This window comes from Rhinoraja longicauda, chromosome 9, assembly GCF_053455715.1.
Source record: "Rhinoraja longicauda isolate Sanriku21f chromosome 9, sRhiLon1.1, whole genome shotgun sequence".
Classification (NCBI taxonomy): domain Eukaryota; kingdom Metazoa; phylum Chordata; class Chondrichthyes; order Rajiformes; family Arhynchobatidae; genus Rhinoraja; species Rhinoraja longicauda.
This window is the reverse complement of record NC_135961.1, coordinates 18,700,226-18,722,381: the sequence shown is the minus strand read 5'-3', so window position 1 is coordinate 18,722,381 and position 22,156 is coordinate 18,700,226. Positions and strand designations below refer to the sequence as shown.

The window sequence follows — 22,156 nt, the reverse complement described above, 5'->3', positions numbered from 1 at the left end:
CAGAGCCATCTTCTGCCCCATTTTGCCTTCCTGATTTCCTCCTTTGGTATGCTCCTCAGTTCCCCAAACTGCTCCAAAAATTTACTTCCGACCACCTGCCTATGCTTGTCCCATGCCCCCTACTTTTTTTCTGACCAGTGCCTCAATTTCTCTCATCACCTCAGCTTCCTTATTCTCACTTGTTTTGCCCTTCACTCTAGCAGAAAAATGCATGGCCTGAATTCTTGGGAGTCCCTAAAATTCATCAAGAGTTAACTCTCATGCATTTAATTCAAAGCGCAGCAGCTATTAGAGTTTATATTTCAGGTAAATAATGTGAACCAAATGTATAGAGTGGTAAGATTTCTGTGTTTAACTATTCCTTAAAGATTTTGAATCGCTGGATTTGGGCAAAACAAAAAATAGTATTTCAAGCTTTTATTTTAATGTCAGGGATCAAGCCATTTACAATAAGTAGCCTGACACAATTGTGTTCCAAAGCAGCTAAGCATAAAAAACACAGGAGTTCAAATAACAAATATAGAATGTTGTCAATCATACTGTTATACAAATTGGCTGTATCCAATATATCAAAATAATCTTAATAAAGTTTCTTATATTTGGAGAAGTAAAGAGTAGTCTTTGCAATAAGTAGAAAACACAAAATTTGGCAACTAACTAATTTACATGTGATTTTACAAAGTAACATGAAGGATTCTCATATAGAAAATGTAGATGCATTTTAAAAAATCCAGTCACTTTTTTTTTTAAAGGAATGAAGTATACAACCACAATTTAGAAAAACTCTAATAATCTAGCACACTTGGGACTTTGATGGTGCCAGACATAATTCCCTGAGCTAATTCCCTTTAATTCGTTTTTATAGCAGTTACATAACATGATAAACTTTCCTGTGAACTTGATTGGTTTCAAAGTTGTGCCGAAACTGGGCTCCAGTTAGTCTCAGGAAAGCACAGGAACCATCACTTGGGGAGCCAGATGCTGACCATCAGAATTTCCTAACAGTTGGATTGCAGATTATTGGAGTTCTACTGTACTCATGATTCTAAACTAGGATTAGGATCGTTAGAAGACAAAAAATCAAGATTGAGTGGGAATACAGTGATTCACATCCATAAGACTGAAGTTTGCAGTTCATACAAATCAACAATAAAATGTAAAAACTCAAGCTGTTTTCTAAAGTTTATGTTCTAAATTATCTTAAGACTTTCTGTGGGACCCAGTACAAAAGAACAAGATCTCCTCTGTTTTGCTTTTGAACAATGCATAAGGCCGACATTCAGGGTACTGAATATATTCCAACTGGCAAAACATGTAGATCCTTCCCCAAAATAACAAATTTCAATGTGTCAAGTCTGAGGCATTTCAAAAAGTATGTTTTTGAAGGAAAGAGAAATAAATTGATAGTATAGCATATTTCTATTATTGGAACGGTTTAAGTACCATATAAATCTTGTGAAAGTAAATTATTCCTTACCTTAAATCTAACTCTTTTGTTCTAAGAAAATTCAAAATTGGTGCAAATGCAGTGGGATCGCGATCAATAAATATCTATGGGGAAAAGCATTTTAATAACAATGCAAGATTTTTTTTTAAATATTTAATGTGGAGCTCTTATAAATATGTCCATAATGTTGTATAATAACCACATAAAAGCCAGGATAATATTAAAAAAGTATAGAGTTGCAAAGATTTGGTTAGTACTTTTAAGCATTTCTGTAAAATAAACAAGGGGCGGGAGCGAACCATTACAATATTATTCTTGTGTAATGTGACAATTCATTAGCAGTGATTCAATATAATCCAAGTTTTCAGCACCCAGCTGATATTTAGGAAAGAAAAACAGTGTTTAATTCATTCATTACCTGGTATCGGGGAGGGGGGGGGGGGGGGGTCAGTAGCAAGGCCAGCAAACAGCTGCTGTCCATTTGATGAAGGCATATGCGCAGTGATGTTAATTACTGTGTTCTAGGATTTAGACTCAGGGACAATGAAGGACCACTAATATTTTTTCAAATCATGATGGTGTGCAATTTGGTGAGAAACATGCAAGTAACAGAGCCCCAAGCACCTGATGCCCTTGTGGTGGTCGAGATCCCTTGTTTGGGAGGGGCTGTTGGAGTATGTTGGGCAAGTAACAGTGCTGCATTTCATAGATGGCCCCTCTGCAATGGTGGGGAAGAGAATGAATGTTAAGGGTGGTCGAAAGGGTGCCACTCTAGCTAGCTACTTTTTTTCTGGATAGTGTTAAGCCTCCTTAGAATTGTTGGAGCTGCACTCATCCAAGCATCAGATATTTATATATTAGCGCAAATTAGCTGCCACATTTTTTACTTTACGATGCTGACCAAGCTGATGACTTGAGGAAAAACTTAAAGGGACATATAAATGCAATTCTTGCTTTTCTATTTTGAATAGAAATGTTAAGTAATCCTTTCTATAAGGAAGTAAATTGGATCCAGTGTCATTAATATACTCAATTAAAAAAAGCAATCAGCAATTTTGTGTAAAACATAAAACATTAAACATATTTACCCCTATTCTGCTGGAGTACAATACAGTAATCATTTCAATGGCAGTGAAGCAATGGAAACACTTTCTCCCCAGCTTTGTATAAGCAAATTTAGTTTTGAAGATCACAAGAAATATACAGATGTGTATTGGATGTGCAGAGGATGTTTCCACTAGAGGGAGAGTCTAGGACTAGCGGTCATATCCTCAGAATTAAAGGACGTTCCATTAGGAAGGATCAGTCTGAAGAAGGGTCTCGACCCGAAACATCACCCATTCCTTCTCTCCTGAGATGCTGCCAGACCCACTGAGTTACTCCAACATATTTGTGATACCTTCTATTTGTACCAGCATCTGCAGTTATTTTCCTACTCTGATGTTCGGGATCAGTCATGTGAGTCATCCAAAGCAGACGAATAACTTGAGCTTTATTGTCAAGAAATGGGAATGCTTCTGTGGAGGAGTGAGCAGAGCTTAACTATCTTACTATTCCATTCTTTTGCACTGGTGATTATCACCAAAGAGCGGACACTGTAGGCATCAAAAGCATTATAGGAAATATGTTTCCATTTCATCTTTTGCGACCTGATGATGTCAAGACACCAACAAAAGAACTATCGGGAAATAGTTGCTCCTCAAATAGTAGGAAAAGGTTGGATATCCACACTGCCACAGTTGAAAAATAGACACTAGGTGGAGAAACAATAGCTTGGATCCATTGTACCACTTACATGAATAATTAATACTTGTAAAAACAAACTCCCTAGCCAGGCAGCATAGTAAAACCTATGGTTTTGTGCGATTTTTGAATTGTTGCAAAATAGAAATTTATCCTTTTTATAGTGATTATAGTAAGAAATTCTAGTAATTATAACTGATTCTAGTAAGAAATCCAGGTAACAACCAAATTCTGCTTTCCAAACTATAAAAAAACTAAAGAAATATCAGCTTACTGCTCCAGTTTCATCCCGTAGTGTTGAGATTCTCCCACTCAGCAAGCTGCAATAAAAACAGTTAACAAGAGAATTAGTTTGAAGAGCTATTTTAAAGTTAAGAAGAAACTTAAATAATTCTGAATAATATACATGCACATACTATGTATGACCTGTCCTTCAGAGGATTCAACTCAATATCCTGCCAACTACAGGTGCTGCCACATACTCTTATCTTAACTCTACTCTATTTGGTTAGACCAGTGGTGTCCAAACTTTTTTCAAAGAGGGCCAGATTTGATAATGTGAAAATACCCAAGGGCCAATGGCCCCTCTCGAGACTTTTTGAACAATAAAAGTTACATACAAATCCAGATATATAACTATTTTATTTGCAATGACACAAAATACTCAGAAACTAGAATTTATTCATTTCAGATGGCCAAGAAACGGGTACTGACATTAATGAGAAGGGTGATACTGAGATCTTGACTTCAGTATGTAGGCCAGGTCTGGTTTGAAAGCAGTGGTTGAGATGCGTAAAATATCACGCAGGTGGGAGTCACCGAGTCTTGACCTGAAGCAGTTCTTGTTGAAGTTCATAATTGAAAATGTCTGCTCACACAAATATGTGGAGCCGAACAAGCTCAGCATTTTCTGATGATATGTCTTCAATTCTCCGTGCCAGTGTTACGAGCCAAGCAAACATTAGCAAATTCTTGCTTCTTCTCGGGACAAATGTTCTCCACTATTTGCATGACACAGTCTTTAATAAACTCACCCTCTGTAAACAGTTTGCCATGTTTAGCGATTAACGTGGCCACTTCGTAGCTTGCTTTGGTGATGTTTTCATTTGACTCAAGGGCCCTCGAGAAGAACCGCTGTTGTGATGCCAAGGCAGCATGGAGTTGATTTACTTTTTCAGCACGATCGCTTCCTGTTAGCCTGTCGTATGCATTCGCATGTTTTGTTTCGTAGTGCCTCTTTACATTGAATTCCTTAAATATGGCAACAGTCTCTTGACAAATTAGGCAAACACAATTGTTTCGGTTTTCAGTGAAAAAATACTGCAATTTCCATCTTTCCTGGAAGCGGCTGCCGTCAGTACAAACTTTCCTCTTTTTATTTACAGTAGCCATGGCAGAAATTGGCAGCAAGGGGTCACAGACAGCATGGTTCACACTGCCAGACAGAGTTACAGAGTGGTGCTGCCACCATGATGTGAAAAGAGGAATTTCATTTTGAACCTGCATGATTTATTCATTCTGTTAAGACAGCGCTGGCGAGCCATAAATAATACATTTTAAGACGGTAGCTGCGGGCCGTATAAAATCTGACCTCGGGCTACGATTGGCTCCCGGACCTGACTTTGGACATGTCTGGGTTAGACTGTTATTGTATTTTTTGCACTGTTTCAGATTGCACTACATTTTTTGCACATTCTGGTTGTTGTGGCAGGGTGTCAGGGACATCACTGACTGCAAGAGCAGCCCTGCCTGCCCCCACAGCGATGTCACACTAACCAACGAGCTTAACAACTTATTTGCCCGCTTCGAAACTGGCAACACCACCATGAGTGGAAGAACCCCAGCCAAGGCGGAGGGACAGGTCTTAACATTGAGCACACAGGATGTACAACGCGCTCTGCGAAGGGTCAACCCACGCAAGGCTGCAGGCTCGGATGGAGTTCAAGGAAGGGTACTTGGGGACTGTGCTGAACAGTTGGCTGAGGTATTCACCAGGATCTTTAACCTGTCGTTATCTCTGGCTATGGTCCCCAAGTGCCTGAAGTCAGCTATCATAGTGCCGGTGCCGAAAAAAGCAAAAATCACCAACCTGAACGACTACTGTCCGGTTGCCCTAACTCCTATAGTCATGAAGTGCTTTGAAAGGCTGGTCCTCTCACACATCAAATCCAGCATCCCTGCCTCACTAGACTCGCATCAATTTGCATACAGGGCAAACAGATCCACAGAGGATGCCATCTCTCTGGCTCTTCACACTGTCCTGACTCACCTGGAGAGACAGGGCACGTACGTGAGGATGCTATTCATTGACTATAGCTCTGCCTTCAACACGGTCATCCCCACCAAGCTCATCACCAAACTCCACCAGCTAGGCCACAGCTCGTCGTTATGCGACAGGATCCTGGACTTCTTGATGGAGCGACCACAGGCAGTGAGAATGGGCCCGCACCTGTCCTCCACTATCACCCTGAGTACCGGCACACCACAGGGCTGTGTTTTGAGCCCCATGCTCTACTCCCTATTCACACACGACTGTGTTCCTGCATTCGACACCAACACCATTGTCAAGTTTGCAGACGACACAACGGTGATCGGGCTGATCACCAACGGTGATGAAACAAACTACAGAGCGGAGTTGCAGAACCTGGGGGACTGGTGCTCAGATAACCCTAAACACCTCCAAGACCAAGGAGCTGATCATTAACTTCCGTAGATCACACAATGGGGACAGTGTGGAGAGAGTGTCCAGCTTCACGTTTCTGGGCACTCACATTTCGCAGGACCTCACATGGTCCACTAACACTGCTGCGCTGGTCAAGAAGGCGCAGCAACGACTGTTCTATCTGAGAATACTGAAAAAGTCTGGTCTGCCCCAACAGCTGCTGACGACCTTCTACCGCTGCACCATAGAGAGCATCCTAACACATGGCATCCCTGTGTGGTATCTCAGCTGCACGGAGGCAGAGAGGAGAGCTCTTCAGCGGGTAGTCCATACAGCTCAGAAGACTATCGGAACACAGCTACCAGCCTTGGAGGGCATCTACAACACACGATGCCTCAGAAAAGCCACCAGCATTCACAGATTCCTCACACCCCTGCAATAGTCTGTTCGAAATTCTACCATCGGGCAGACTCTACAAAGCCTTCTACGCCCGCACCTCCAGACTCAGGAGCAGCTTCATCCCCAGGGCCATAGCTGCTATGAACCGGTTCCTGCTGAGCCGGATGGTCACATCGCACAGTGAACCGGCACAGACCTACTTGCACTTTATTCTGTTTTAAAACTGTTTCTAAATTTGTTTCACTGCGTTATCTAAATTTATACATTAGCTAATTAATTTATTGCATCGTATGGAAGGCGCATTCCCAATCTCGTTGTACCCCTGTACAATGACAATAATGATATATGGTATTGTATTGTATTGTAGCTATATTTATTGTTGTATCTCTCATTCCTGTGTTCCGTTTATTGAACTTCATGAGAACAAGGAGTTCCTTTGTACCCTGGTGTACATGACAATAAACGCTACCCAAATTTGAATCTAAATATTTAAGCTGCAGAAAGAGGAGTGTGGAGAGAGCAAAAGGAATGTTTGTGGTAGGGAAGAAATCAAAAATGATTGAATGGTGCAGAAGATGTTACCAGCTGAAAGAGGTTAAGGATTAAAATGTCAGTTTGGCATCCTCAGCACCACTTAAACCCTTCCTTTGTGCCATTATTTAACTTTGCTACATAGAGCATTTATTAAAGGTTTATTTGGTAGCAACTAACCCCCTAATCACATCATTCCCAATAGCCAGAAAAGCAAGACTTGCACGAATATAGCACAACATCTATGTTCCCATCAGGTTATGCACCATTCTTATTCGGAAACATACATCATCCCTTCATTGTCACAGGGTCAAGATTATGAATTCCCACCAAGGTAGCAATGAGGGAGTGCCATCATCAGAATTTAACAAAACAAAAATTAGAAATACACAAAAGGGCACATCTTATATTTAAACATGTTAAAATATTGGAGGGGGGAGGTCCATTATTATTGCACATTTGGGAGTTGCTTTCTGGACTATATATAGCTTCTCAGAGAATAAACAGAACAAAATAAATAAATACTCATGTGGTTCACATTACATAATTAGGTAAACATTCAGGGTACCTATAAATAAAATTTCAGAAACAGGATTTGAGCAACTCTATGGAGATCTTATGATTCCATCCAATTTAATGGAGGACTTATAATATGCAAATGCCGACAGTTCTGGATGGTCAATTCTGAAGTCACTGGGTGAGTCAAGGAGGTTCCACAAGGCAACTGAATCAACCTACCATAACCAGATAGCACTTCTGAACTACCATCGATCTCATTGGTGATCCTCGGACTATCCTTGTTCGGAGTTTGCTGGCTTTACCTTGCACTAAACGTTATTCCTTTATCATGTATCTACACACTGTAAATGGCTCGATTGTAATCATGTATTATCTTTCCGCTGATTGGATAGCATGCAACAAAAGCTTTTTACTGTACCTCGGTACACGTGAAAATAAATAAACAAATCTAAACAGTTTTGAGGAATGCCATTTCAAATTACAAGGATATTCTACGTGCATTAAAATCAGTATTTTAAGTTTCACTCTTACCTGGAGAAAAAGGAGTCTGGAATCCACATTAGTGTTTGCCTGGAAGTACTGAACCTACAACCACAAAAGCAGGTTAAATTTTTTTATCGCTCCAAAAGTTCAGATATGAAATTATAACAACACAGCCAATGGCTTTTTGGATTCCCCATAACAAAGTGCACAGATTTTAGAAAAATTAACATTTCTATCAGACAAATATAAATCTGGAGCTGTCTTGTGGTCATAATTTTGTCTCGCTCCTTAAATAGAAGAAATTTAGTGAGAAAGACTCTAGAGGGTGGCACGGTGGCGCAGCAGTAGAGCTGCTGCCTTACAGCACCAGAGACCCGGGTTCGATCCAGACTACAGGTGCTGTCTGTACGGAGTTTGTACTTTCACCCTGTCAGTGTGGGTTCCACAGTGGCGCAGCGGTAGAGTTACTGCCTTACAGCGCTTGCAGCACCGGAGACCCAGGTTTGATCCTGACTGCGGGTACTGTCCGTACGGAGTTTGTACGTTCTCGCCATGACTGCATGGGTTTCCTCTGAGATCTTCGGTTTCCTCCCATACTCCAAAGACATACAGGTTTGTAGGTTAATATGGGTAAAGTATCCCTAATCTGTGTAGGATACTGTCAGTTTGCGTGGATTGTTGGTCGGTGCGGACTCAGGCCTAAGGGCCTGTTTCCCTGATTACTAAAATGCAGTATTCAATGCGTTGGGAAAAAAAAATCAGACTTCTTGGCGAGTTATCTCCGCTATGGAGACTACACATTGAAATTTCATCATTCGTACATCTATGAAACGTTACCTCATTAATTAATGTTCAGCAACACCATTTTTTTAAGGAAGAAATAAGCTGTCAACTGGCTGCATGATAGTGTTACAGCAATGCTGTGAGAACTCACTGTTCCTTGAACAATTAGTGTCCATTTAACAAAAGATTATTTCTAACAATTAAGATGTATTATAATTTGGCAATGTAGGTATTTTGAAACAAGTTAGCGCAGTGACATCCCATGGATTTAGAATGTTTAATTTTTAAAAGTATCAAAAAATACTTTTGAACATTACAATAAATGAGCAGAATTTATGCAAGGAGCTCCCAGTAATTACTACTTCAAGCTTCTCCAATAATGCCAGCACATTATGCAATAACTTGTACCACAATACAGTTCATTCTACTTGGGTCAGATCTATTTCTCAATCCACAACCATGTAGACTGGTTGCTTTCAGTTGATCAAGCCTGCATTATATTAATCATGCAGCTGTTGTAATGACAATGATTAAATTGTTTTCGGAAATTTTCCATGAAAAGCAATATTTTTTTGGTTATATTCAATGTGAGGGAACCTTGCGTCTGATTGGAACTCTTCCAATTTGAAGAGTCCAGAACCACCAAGCACTGAAGAAGGGTCTCGATCAGAAACATCACCCATTCCTTCTCTCCAGGGATGTTGCCTGAGTTACTACAGCATTTTGTGTCTATCTTCGGTATAACCAGCACCTGCACCTTCCTACACCACCAAACACTTTTAGGTCAAAGCAGGGAAGCAAGTATAATTCTTTCTACATCTGACCAAATGTGCCTGAGTAATATCGCAAATAGGCAAGATTTTTCCAAATACACTCTCTGCTGCTTCAATAACATTTCCCTTACTTTAGTTCAGTTCAGCACGAAAGCAGGCACTATAGCCCAACAAGTCCACAACAACCACGATCATCTGTACACAGGCATGCGAGTGAGGTTAAAAAAAAAAGAGGAAATGAGCCGGGGTCAAAAAATTGGAAACATTTTGAAAATGTACACACAAAATTACCAGTTTGAAGCCTCTTTTAGTGCATTTCAAAGTAAAAACAGACATTACAAAATAATGTGAATTTGTCACTGTACACTAATAACAAATAAATTTGCACATTAATTGATAATCAGCCCAAAAAGGTGGTAATTGGCTTTTGTGCTGTGTTTTATATTTTAACCCTGTCTTAATTAATTTAGTTATATAATCTTGCACTTAAATTTAGTATTTACTCATTACAGTTCCACCTCTGATTTTCTGGCACTCTTGGTCCCAGAGCTTTGCTGGTTTATTCAGCAGGCGAAGTCGGTTATGGGGATAAATTTGCTGGCTCCAGCTGGGCTCGGCCACAAGTTGCAAATTCAAACCACCGATCGGCCGTGGCAGTCCCGATGAGGTTGAGATTGGCTGCCTTGCCCAGCCTAGGTGCCACATTTTCGGGGAGACTTCCAGGGTGGCGGATTTCTTGCGGAACCCTAGTGTTCATTACAAGTCTATACATCGGTTTTTTTCCTTTCTTTTTTTCAATCCGATTTCTCCATTTATTTGGCAAAGTGAAAAACGCGGAAATCATGCAAAAAGCGGGGAAAAGGTATTTTAAAAACGCGGAAATCCGTGGAAACGCGGAAAATTCACATACCTGTGTACACTAGTTCTATCCTCTACACCAGGGACAATTTACAGAAGCCAATTAACCTACAAACCTGCACGTGTTTAGAATGTGGAAGCATAGCAGTGCACCCAGAGAAAACCCATGCAGTCACAAAGAGAATGTACAAACAGCATCAAACCCGGGTCTCTGGCATTGCAAGCCAGCAAATCTACTGCTGCACCAGTGTGCTGCCCTTTTTGCACACCAACCATATCTAGGTTACAAACAAGATGGTAATTAGTGACCAATTTACAACAGCTTTACCCACTGGCAAATCATCCTGCCTCAACCATTGCACAAAACAACTCAATATATGATTATCAATGCTCAGACACATCTCATTAAAACACTCTTCCCATATGTATCTTGGTAATTTTTTGATAAATTGTAGTCATGGCAATAATCTGTTATATGCCAACCACTTTAGACAATTCTGTAGCCCAGAAATATTTTACATAATACAAGGATTCACATTTGCTTATATCCTCAAACAAGATTGGCATACATCAAACAAGGCTCCAACATGTGACAGGTGCCTTGAGGGATCAACCAATTATAACAATAAACAAAGTGGATTACAATTGTTTTTCCCTGGTTTACTGTCAACCATATTTATAGACTTTTGTCCTCACTTATAAGGTATCCTATTTAGATACCAGCACAACACTGAAAATTAACACACTCCATCAGTGACAGCTTTTGATGTTTTTTCTTCATCAGTTCACTGCTTCTTTTAGTTACAGCAATCAATGATAGATGTAGAAAGATACCCTCATAGAAAAAGATAAGTTACACCATATAAATGCTTGGCTGAAACTTCACTAACATGAATCGACTTCTCTTCCAAAAGGCTTTTTTATCTCTCCAAAGAATTTAGTTTGGTTTATTGCAATCATTCAAATCCCTTCAATTTAATATTTCTACAATCCTGACTGTCAACATTTTGCTCTCCAAACCAATGATGCTCCTTTTGGACTCAATGGAATTAAAGGATATGGTGAACCAATCGAACAAGACCAAAGGCCAGCTATAATCTAATGTTGGAATAGACTCAAGATCCAATCCACAATTTATATTTTTAATATGCCTTTGTGGCGGCTCCCAAGGATCGGGCCATACCACTACCGACCCCTCGGCACAGGAATGACCGGTCCAGGGGGGCGGCCCTTAGCTACGGGTATAAAGGACGGGGTTTTAGGCGCGATCGGGCTGTGGCAGACTCGACTGGTCTAGAGAACTTAATAAACACATCGCTCCCGAAATACCCGGCTCCTCCCCTTTATTTCGGGCTTTAGCGACGCGCCACAATTTGTGACCACGATTGACTTTCTCGGCCACCATGTGACTTCGCAAGGCGCGGTTCCCCTGCCGGACAAAGTCGACGCCATCCGCCGGTTTCCCCGTCCATCCTCTGTGCGAAGCCTGCAGGAGTTCGGCGGCATGGTGGGCCACTGCTGGCGGGTAGGCGTAAGGCCGAGTGTGGACCGATGAGGCGGTAACAGCCTTTGACGGCGCGAAGGAGGCCCTGGCTCGGGCTGTGCTGCTGGTTCACCCACGGGAGGATGCCCCGACAGCCCTTACGGTGGATGCCTCAGAGTCGGCGAATGGTGCCGTGCTGGAGCAACTGACGGACGGGGGTTGGCGCCCCCTGGCCTTCTTCAGCCGGCACCTCAACAACGCCTAAAGGAAATGCAGCGCATTTGACCGCGAGCTCCTAGCTCTGTACCTGGCAGTGCGCCATTTTCGCTATTTCCTGGAGGGCCGCCCGTTCACCGCGTACACGCACCACAAGCCACTCACGTTCGCCTTGGCAAAGGTTTCCGACCCGTGGTCCGCCCGACAGCAGCGCCAATTTGCATATATTTCAGAGTACACCACCTCCATTCGCTTCGTCAAGGGTAGGGAAAAACAGGTGGCCGACGCGTTGTCTCGCCCCGCCGTCGATGCCGTTTTCGAAGTGGCGCCCGGCATTGATTATTCTGCCCTGGCGGAGCCCCAGCTAACGGACGGGGGGAATGCCCGCCTACCTCTGGCCTCCGCCTTGAGGATGTCCCCCTCGGCCCCGGAGGAGCGACGATACTGTGCGATGTGTCGTCTGGTCAGCCGCGCCCCATCTTCCCTGCCGCGTGGCGCCGGAGGGATTTCGACGTGGTCCACGGGCTGGCTCACACATCCATCCGGGCGACGACGGCACTTGTAGCTGCGCGGTTCATGTGGCACGGTCTGTGCAAGCAGGTTGGCCACTGGGCCCACACCTGCATTCCGTGCCAGATGGCGAAGATCCAACGCCACGTCCGGGCGCCACTCCAAGAGATCGGTCTACCCCACCGGCGTTTCGACCACCTGCACGTGGACATTGTGGGCCCTCTCTCGCCGTCCCGGGGCATCACATACCTCCTCAAGGTGGTGGACCGCTTCACACGGTGGCCGGAGGCCATACCGCTGGCACTTCCACAGCTACATGCGCTCGTGCGTTAGCCACGCACTGGATTGCTCGCTTTGGGGTGCCGGTGGTCATCTCGTCGGACCGGGGCCCACAGTTCACCTCTGAGCTGTGGGCGGCCATGGCTCACGTATTGGGTGTGCGGCTGCACCACACCACGGCCTATCACCCGCAGGCAAACGGCCTGGTGGAGAGGTTCCACCGGCAGCTGAAGGCAGCGCTGAAGGCGCGACTCTCCGACCCGGACTGGATGGACGCACGACCATGGGTCTTGCTGGGCATCCGGACTGCGCCTAAGGAGGACCCGGCCTCACCTTCAGCGGAGCTCGTGTACGGGTCGCCGCTCACGGTGTCCGGGGAGTTCGTGCCCTCGTCGCCGGGGCGGGAGGAACCACCCTCGTCTGCCCTACAGTGCTTTTGCGAGCGAGTTGGCAAGCTCGCACCCGTGCTGACGTCCCACCATGGGACATTCCGCCCGCACGTGCCATCGGCCCTCCGGGACTGTGCCTATGTGTTCCTGCGCCGTGACGCCCACCGGACGCCACTCCAGAGGCCATATGAGGGCACCGGGTGCTAGAGCACGGGTGCTGCAGCACGGACAGACAACCTTTGTCTTGGACATGGGGGGCCGGCCGGAGGCCATGTCAATTGAGCGCTTAAAGCCGGCGCACTTGGACATCGACCAACCGGTGCGGGTTGCACAGCCTCAGCCGCGATGTCGCCCCATTTGCGGGTCCCTCCACTTGTCCCACCACCTGTCCCTCCAACTGTGCCTCCGCCGGCCCCTCTGTCGGCCGATTTTCGTACGCGGTCCGGTCGGGATGTGCGACCGCCAGTGGGTTTTTCCCAGGTTCTGGGGTGTGGGGGGGTCTTGTGGCAGTTCCCAAGGGTCGGGCCATACCACTACTGACCCCTCGGCACGGGAATGGACCGGTCCGGGGGCGGCCCTTAGCTACGGGTATAAAGGACGGGGTTTTAGGCGCGATCGGGCTCTGGCAGACTCGACTGGTCTAGAGAACGTAATAAACACATCACTCCCGAAATACCCGGCTCCTCGCCTTTATTTCGGGCTTTTTCGACGCGCCACACCTTTCAGAATATGTCAAAGCACTTCACAGCCACTTTAATGCTGTAACTTTAAGAAATTTGTGTACAACAAGCCAGATGTTGATGCCCCAATGATCTGTTTCTGTAATGTTAGCTGAGGGATAGTGACCAGGAAATATCTTCATTGTTTTCAAAACAATTTCATGAAATTGTACACAGAAGAGACTGCATGTGATGGAATCTGGAGCAAAAGAAAATGCTGAGTGGAAAGGCAGAATTGTCAATGCTGAGTGGAAAAGTGGCAATTCCTGCTCCTGCTCCAAAGATGCTGCTCAACCTGTTGAGTTACTCCAGCAGTTTCTTTACTGCTCAGTTAAATTGTACTTTGCATACCCTCCCGAGAGAGCAGAGTCTCTGGATAGAGACCAACCCTGATACAGCAGCCCCTCCTTAAACCAGCCTAATCTTGGGGGAAAATTGTCCCTGTAGGTGTGATGTGTCAGAGGCAGGGAGGGGGATGCCAAGAACTATGCCACAGCTGATATATGATTTGTTGAGCTCCCTCGGGAGATCCAAGCATTAAACAAGATAAACAAGAGATAGACACACAGTGCTGGAGCAACTCAGTGGGACAGGCAGCATCTTTGGAGAGAAGGAATGGGTGACATTTCGGGTCAAGACCCTTCTGAGAGTCAGGGGCAAGGGAGACACAGAAATAAAGGAAAGGTAATAAGATTGGAGGTCAGAGAGGATCAGTCAGGGAGTCCCATCCATGTGGTTGCAGATCCCCAGGCCGAACTCCAGCTAAACCTCAGCCCAGCAACGCCACAGACCCGGGCCGCTCTGCTGCATTCGCCTGGTGCCAGACCAGACCATACTGAACCAGACCAGACCAGACTGAACTAGGCCAAACCAGACTGAACCAAGCCAGACCAGACTGAACCAGACTAGGCCAGGCCGGGTAGGGCCGGCCCAGACCAGGCTGGGCCAGACCAGACCAGACCATACTGAACTAGACCAGACCATAATGAACCAGACCAGACCGGGCCAGACCAGAGCATACTGAACCGGACCAGACCATACTGAACCGGACCAGACCATACTGAACCAGATCATACTGAACCAGACCAGACCATACTGAACCAGACCAGACCATACTGAACTAGACCAGACCAGACTAAACCAGACAGAACCAGACCAGACCAGACTGAACCAGACTAGACCAGACTGAACAAGACCAGACCAGACTGAACCAGACCAGACCAGACCAGACTGAACCAGACCAGACTGAACCAGACCAGACCAGACTGAACCAGGCCAGACCAGACCGAACCAGGCCAGACCAGACCATACTGAACCAGACTAGGTCAGGCCAGGCTGGGCCAGACCAGACCATACTGAACCAGACCAGACCGGGCCAGACCATACTGAACCGGACCAGACCAGACTGGACCGGACCAGACCAGACCAGACACAGACCAGATCATACTGAACCAGACCAGACCAGACCGAGCCAGAGCTGAAGAAGGGTCTCGAAGAGAAACGTCACCCATTCCTTCTCCCCGGAGATGCCGCCCGCCCGCCCGCCCGCAGCCGCCCGCCCGCCCGCAGCCGCCCGCCCGCCCGCAGCCGCCCGCCCGCCCGCAGCCGCCCGCCCGCCCGCAGCCGCGCTGAGACGAGTTCCTCCAGCGTTTGGCGTCCATCCTCCTCACCTGGTGCCGCCCACATTGAGCTGGATGATCTCTCCGGCCGCCGCCGCCGCCGCGAAGTTGCTGCAGTTCGCTGCCATTGTGGTCACAGACTGCCCGGCCGAGCCGAGCCCAGCCCTGTCCTGTCCTGTCCTGTCCTGCCCAGGTTCACGCCGTCGATGCCCAGTTTCTGCTCCACATCATGGTCCCCGCGGCGGCGGCGGCGGCAGCGGCGGCAGCAGCGGTAGATGCGGCAGTAGAGGCCCGGGCCTGGGCCCCGGCTCCAGCTCCAGCTCCAGGCGTCGCCCCGCTCCGCTCCGCCCCGCCCCCAGCGGCCGCTCGTCACAGCGCACCGTGCGTCAGCCCAACCTCCTCCTCTCTTCCTCCTCCTCCGCTTCTGTTCCTCCTCCACCTCTCCCTCCTCCTCTCTTCCTCCTCCTCCTCTCCCTCCTCCTCTCTTCCTCCTCCTCCTCTCCCTCCTCCTCTCTTCCTCCTCCTCCTCTCCCTCCTCCTCTCTTCCTCCTCCTCCTCTCCCTCCTCCTCTCTTCCTCCTCCTCCTCTCTTCCTCCTCCTCCTCTCTTCCTCCTCCTCCTCTCTTCTTCCACCTCCTCTCTTCCTCCTCCTCGCTTCCTCCTCCTCTCTTCCTCCCCTCTTCTGTTCCTCCTCTCCCTCCTCCTCTCTTCCTCCTCCCCCTCCTCTCTCCCTCCTCCTCTCTTCTTCCTCCTTTCTTCTTCCTCCGCCTCCTCTCTTCCTCCTCCTCTCTTCCTCCTACTACTCTCTTCCACCTCCTCTATCCCTCCTCCTCTCTTCCTCCACTCTTCTTCCTCCTCCCTCCGCCCCCTCTCTTCCTCCTCCTCCCTCCTCCTCTCTTCCTCCTCCCTCCTCTCTTCTTCCTCCCCTCCTCTCTTCCTCCTCCCTCCGCCCCTCTCTTCCTCCTCCTCCCTCCTCCTCTCTTCCTCCTCCTCCCTCCTCCTCCCTCCTCCTCTCTTCCTCCTCCTCCCTCCTCCTCTCTTCTTCCTCACCCTCCTCTCTTCCCTCCTCCTCCTCTCCCTCCTCCTCTCCTCCTCCTCTCCCTCCTCCTCTCCTCCTCCTCCTCTCCTCCTCCTCCTCCTCCACCTCCTCTCTTCCTCCTCCTCTCTTCCTCCTCCTCCTCACTCCCTCCTCCTCCTCACTCTCTTCCTCCTCCTCTCTTCCTCCTACTCCTCACTCTCTTCCTCCTCCTACTCCTCACTCTCCTCCTCACTCTCCTCCTCCTCCCTCCGCCCTTCTCCTCACTCTCTTCCTCCTCCTCCTCACTCTCCTCCTCACTCCCTTCCTCCTCACTCCCTCCTCACTCTCTTCATCACCCTCTCATTCACTCCACTCCTCCCTCAACCCTCCTCTCCTCATTCACATTCTCTCTAACCTCTCCTCTCATCCCCACCCACCACTCCTCTCATCCACTCCTCTCCAACCTCTCAACACCACCCACCCCCTCCAACCTCTCACCCACTCCTCTCCAACCTCTACTCACCCCCCTCCCATTTCCATTCTCTAACCCCACCCACCCATTCCTCTCCACCTTTCACTCCAACCCATTTCTCTCACCTCCACCCACTCTCTGCTTCTTCACACGTTCTCTTTATTTTCATTTGGAAACTTCAACAGCCTCTATATCTCCACATCCATCTTTCAGTCCGAGACGATATTATTTTGCACTTTAATATGGGACTCTTTCTTTTGAGTGAAAATCCACTAAGATTTAAGTTTGTAAAGTAACAGAGAGAAAAATTGTTTATGTAATAGTCTGATATTTTCCTGATTCTATTGTGTTTATGCAATTGTAAATATATTATGTATAAATGTTAATGCATTGTTGTTCGAGATATTGCCATCTGTTGAATGTTGACTTTCAATAAAGTATATTTCACCCTTCTCTCATCTGACACCTTTTTGTTTTTTTCATCTCCAGCCTTTGTCACTTACCCCACCCATCTCAGAACAACCTCAACCCACAAAAACCAAGTGGAATCAATTCATCTTAAACCTTCAGATACTCCTATGAAAGAAAAGAAATATTAGCTTTAGCGAGTAGAATACTAAAAAGCACATCAGGAAGTGGTGAATTAGGGAGGACAGTGAGAGTGCAAAGTCAAAAACAACCAGGTTTCTTCAGACAAAGCAATGATGAAGGCAGATGTGTTGGTGGATTGATAAATATGAGCTATATCAACCATCTGCCCTGTATCTGGAATGGATGGAGATATTCCTGAGAGTACCATTATCAACAGAGTCACTGAAGGGCACAGAACAAAGCACCTTGGACATGTGCAAAACAAAAAAGGGGATATTTTTTCAGGTGCTTGGGCTAGAGACCTCTGAGTATTTAAGCAAATGAATTAGGAGTAGGTGCAAGCTGTTTGAGCATGCTTTATGTTTTACATTCACATCACCTGCAAGAGCTGTTGTGAAGTGTTGGCCTTAGATTATTATTGCCATGTGTACCGAAATACAGTGAAAAACTTTGTCTAAGTGCTATTATGGCAAATCAAGCTAGTGCAAGAAAGATAGAATTCAAAATATAATGTTACAGCAGCAGAAAAAGTGCAGATTAAAAAGGAGAATGTTTGCAAACGAGGTAGATTAGAAGATCAGGATTCGTTCTTAGGATAATGAGAACTCTGTTCAAAATCTGTTATAAGCAGGAAAGAAGCCATTCTTGAATATGATCTACATGTCTACAAGGGTTTGTGTCTTCTATCTGATTGGAGAGGGGAGGGAAGAAAAATAGGCTTATACTCGCTGGAATTTAGAAGACTGAGGGGGGATCTTATTGAAACATATAAAATTCTTAAGGGGTTGGAGAGGCTAGATGCGGGAAGATTGTTCCCGATGTTGGGGGAGTCCAGAACCAGGGGTCACAGCTTAAGGATAAGGGAGAAGTCTTTTAGGACCGAGATGAGAAAACATTTCTTCACACAGAGAGTGGTGAGACTGTGGAATTCTCTGCCACAGAAGGTAGTTGAGGCCAGTTCATTGGCTGTATTTAAGAGGGAGTTAGATGTGGCCCTTGTGGCTAAAGGGATCAGGGGGTATAGAGGGGTATAGAGAGAAGGCAGGTACAGGTTACTGAGCTGGATGATCAGCCATGATCATATTGAATGGCGGTGCAGACTCGAAGGGCCGAATGGCCTACTCCTGCACCTATTTTCTATGTTTCTATGTCTAAAGATCAGGGTGTGAGTGATCCTTCGTTATGTTAGCTGCTTTCCAAAGGCAGTGTAAACATAGTTGATGGCTGTTTTTCACAATCAACTGGTTGTGACCACAACTCTTACAATTTTTTTTGCAGTCTTGGACAGAACAGTTGCCGTACCAAGCTGCAATGTATCCAAATAGTTCGGTTTCTGTGGTGCATCTGTAAAAATTTGTAAGTCATTTGTAGTCAACTACCACTGAAGAAGTTGAGATGTTGGTGTGCTTTCTTAGCTACTTCATTAATGTGGTTGGACCAGGACAAATTGTTGGTGATATTTACACCAAGGAACTTGAAATTCTTGGCCATCTCAACCTCTGCACCATTGAAACAGACAATGATATGTACTCCATCCTGCTTCCTGAAGTCGAAAACCAGCTCTTTCATTTGTGCTAATGTTATCTTGACACGATGCTACTGAGCTCTTTAGCTCCTTCCTCTACTCAACATTGTTTGAGTCCACTTTGATTATTGTCTGAATGCGGGGAGAATCCAGAAATCGGAGATGCAAAGGTCTTGGGAGTGCTGGTGCAGGATTCCCAAAATGTTAATCTGCAAGCCTCGAAGGGCCGAATGGCCTACTTCTGCAACTATTTTCTATGTCTAAGTCGAATCGGTAGTAAAGAAAACAAACTCAATGCTAGCATTTATTTCAAGAGGGCTTGTATACAAAATCAGGGATTGTAATGCTGAGGCTCTATAAGGCACTGGTAAGGCCGCAATTGGAATATTTTGGGCACCATATCTGAGGAAGGATGTGCTGGCTCTGGAGAGGGTCCAGAGGTTTACTATGAGTTGGTTAACCTATGATGAGCGTTTGTCAGCACTAGGCCTGTACTCGCTGGAGTTTAGAAGAATGAGGGGGACCTCATTGAAACATACAGAATAGTGAAAGGTGAATGGTGAATAGAAAGGTGAATAGAATAGTGAATAGTATAGAGCAGCTGTCAAGATTATGCTTCCACTAGTGGGAGAGTCTAGGATTAGAGGTCATATCCTCAGAATTAAAGGATGTTCTTTTAGGAAGGAGATAAGGAGAAATTTATTTAGTCAGATGATATGAATCTGCGGATTTTTTTTGCCACAGAAGGCTGCAGAGGCCGTCAGTGGATATTTTTAAGGCAAAGATAAATTTTTGATTAGTACAGGTGTCTGAGGTTATGGGGAGAAGGCAAGAGAATGGGGTTAAGAGGGAGGGATAGATTAGCCTTGATTGAATGGCTTGATGAGCCATCAGTAGACTTGATGAGCCGAATGGCCAAATTCAACTACTATCACTTATGACATGTCATCCACTAACTGTTAAATGAAGATCAGAATTTTGCCACGCAGTCGTGAGCACATGGGGGTATGGTAAGGTGGTGAGTGCAGCCCTGGGACACCGGTGTTGAGAATTTCATGCATGACATGGTGGACCTGTCCTTACTGATCACGACCTGTGCATTGGGAAGTCTTGGACCCAGTTGCTGAGGGGATTACTGAGTCCCAGGTCCAGGAGATCGAAGAATGAGTTTTGCTGGCATTATGGTGCTGAAGGCGGAGCTATAGTCAATAAATAGAAGTCGGACAGAGATAATATTGTTATCCAAATGTTCCAGGGCCAAGTGAAGGGCGAGCGAGATGGCTTTTGCTGTGGACCTGTTTCACCTGGGGCGGCAAGGTGGCGCAGCGGTAGAGTTGCTGCCTTACAGCGAATGCAGCGGCGGAGACTCAGGTTCGATCCTGACTATGGGTGCTGTACTGTACAGAGTTTGTACGTTCTCCCCGTGACCTGCGTGGGTTTTCTCCGAGATCTTCGGTTTCCTCCCACACTCCAAAGACATACAGGTTTGTAGGTTCATTGGCTGGGCAAATGTTTAAAAAATTGTCCCTAGTGGGTGTAAGATAGTGTTAATGTGCGGGGATCGCTGGGCCTGTTTCTGCGCTGTGTCTCTAACTCTAAAATCTAAATGTAAATCGTTCAGTGGATTGGAGTGGGTCAAAGCTGTCTAGGAGCTTGGAGTTGATGTGCACCATAACCAGTCTCTTAAAGAACTTCAAATTGGGATTCAAGAATATGTGAAAGCAGAGGCACAATTAGGGAGAGCCATAAGAAATAAATACAAATGTTGGGTGAACTTTTGTAACTTTGTCGGTGCCAAAACGTGGCAACACCTGTGAACAGCCCAGGTGAGCTCTGCTACATGATTTTATTGGGTTGAATGCAAAAAAAGCATTTCTGTAGCTTTACTGTGTATGTGAAATAAAGTATCATTGAATTGAATCATTGAAGATGCCACCAAAGAAGAAATTGTTAATTGAATTCATGCCATCCAATAATGCATCACACAAATATGAAACTTCAATGGTGGTTGATAAATTTCATGAAGGCCTTTGACCTTGTGTACCTGGAAAGGTAGTTCAAATTAGATACATAGAAACTAGGTGCAGGAGGCCATTCGGCCCTTCGAGCCAACACTGCCATTTATTGTGATCATGGGTGATCATCCACAATCAGTACCTCGTTCCTGCCTTCTCCCCCATACCCCTTGATTCCGCTAGCCACAAAAGCTCTATCTAATTCTCTTTTAAATTCATCCAATGAATTGGCCTCCGCTGCCTTCTGTGGCAGAGAATTCTGAAAATTCACAACTCTGGATGAAAAAGTTTTTTCTCAACTCAGTTTTAAATGGCCTTGTGGCGGTCCCTGTGGGAGAGCAACGTGTGGTGTGAACCCTCGGCTCAGGGGGTGGGGTCAGGGAACTTGGAATGGGGAGGACTGGCAGTTGGTAGTGGAGTTCCGGAAGGATTTGAACTGGTTGGGGGTTTGGGGAGCTGTATGGTGCTTGAGGAATAAAGAAAACTTCGCTTGACACGGGTCCCGTTTCATTGGCTTTGCTTGACACTCGTGTCCCGCTTCTGCCTCCCCTTTATTCTTAGCACCTAGTTCTGGACTCCCCCAACATTAGGAAAAAAAATCCTGCATCTAGCTTCTCCAGTCGTTTTATAATTTTATATGTTTCTATAAGATCAAATTATAGCAGCAGCAGCAGCAGCAGCAGCAGCAGCAAGCAGCAAGCAGCAGCAGCAAGCAGCAGCAGTAGCAGCAGCAAGCAGCAAGCAGCACCAAGCTGTGTTGCTTGGGAAGTAGTGTGTGGGGATTGTGTGGGAATAGTAAGGAGTAAGACCTGTGTCATCTCCCGGACAAGTTTTGATCGCCTAGCTTGGGGTCGGAGAGGAATTTCCCGGATTTTTTCCCAAATTGGCCTGGGTTTTTTATCCGGTTTTTCGCCTCTCCCAGGAGATCACTCAGTTCTTTTGGGTGGGTGGTTGGAGCGGTTGGAGCAGCGGCCGGGCGGTAGGTTTAGTAACCGAGCACGGGGCTTTGTTTGGAGAGTATGACTGCCAGGGCAGTTTTTTGTTCTGGGTGTCGGATGTGGGGAATCTGGGAGTCTGATAGTCTTCCAGACATCCACATCTGCGCCAGGTGTGACGAGATGGG

The 22,156-nt window shown here is 46.0% G+C and overlaps 1 protein-coding gene across 1 annotated transcript in view; it reads right to left on the bottom strand.

The window, feature by feature from the left end:
• kctd3 (potassium channel tetramerization domain containing 3) overlaps window positions 1-15,776 on the bottom strand; it is a 48,103-nt gene extending 32,327 nt beyond the window's left edge. The window contains exons 1-4 of the mRNA XM_078404906.1: window positions 15,465-15,776; window positions 7,833-7,886; window positions 3,465-3,510; window positions 1,478-1,551 (exon numbers count right to left, since the gene is read on the bottom strand). Of these exons, the coding sequence (XP_078261032.1) occupies window positions 1,478-1,551; window positions 3,465-3,510; window positions 7,833-7,886; window positions 15,465-15,541 (251 nt within the window). The 5' untranslated portion in view covers window positions 15,542-15,776. The remainder of the gene's footprint in view (window positions 1-1,477; window positions 1,552-3,464; window positions 3,511-7,832; window positions 7,887-15,464) is intronic.
• Window positions 15,777-22,156: the final 6,380 nt, after the last annotated feature.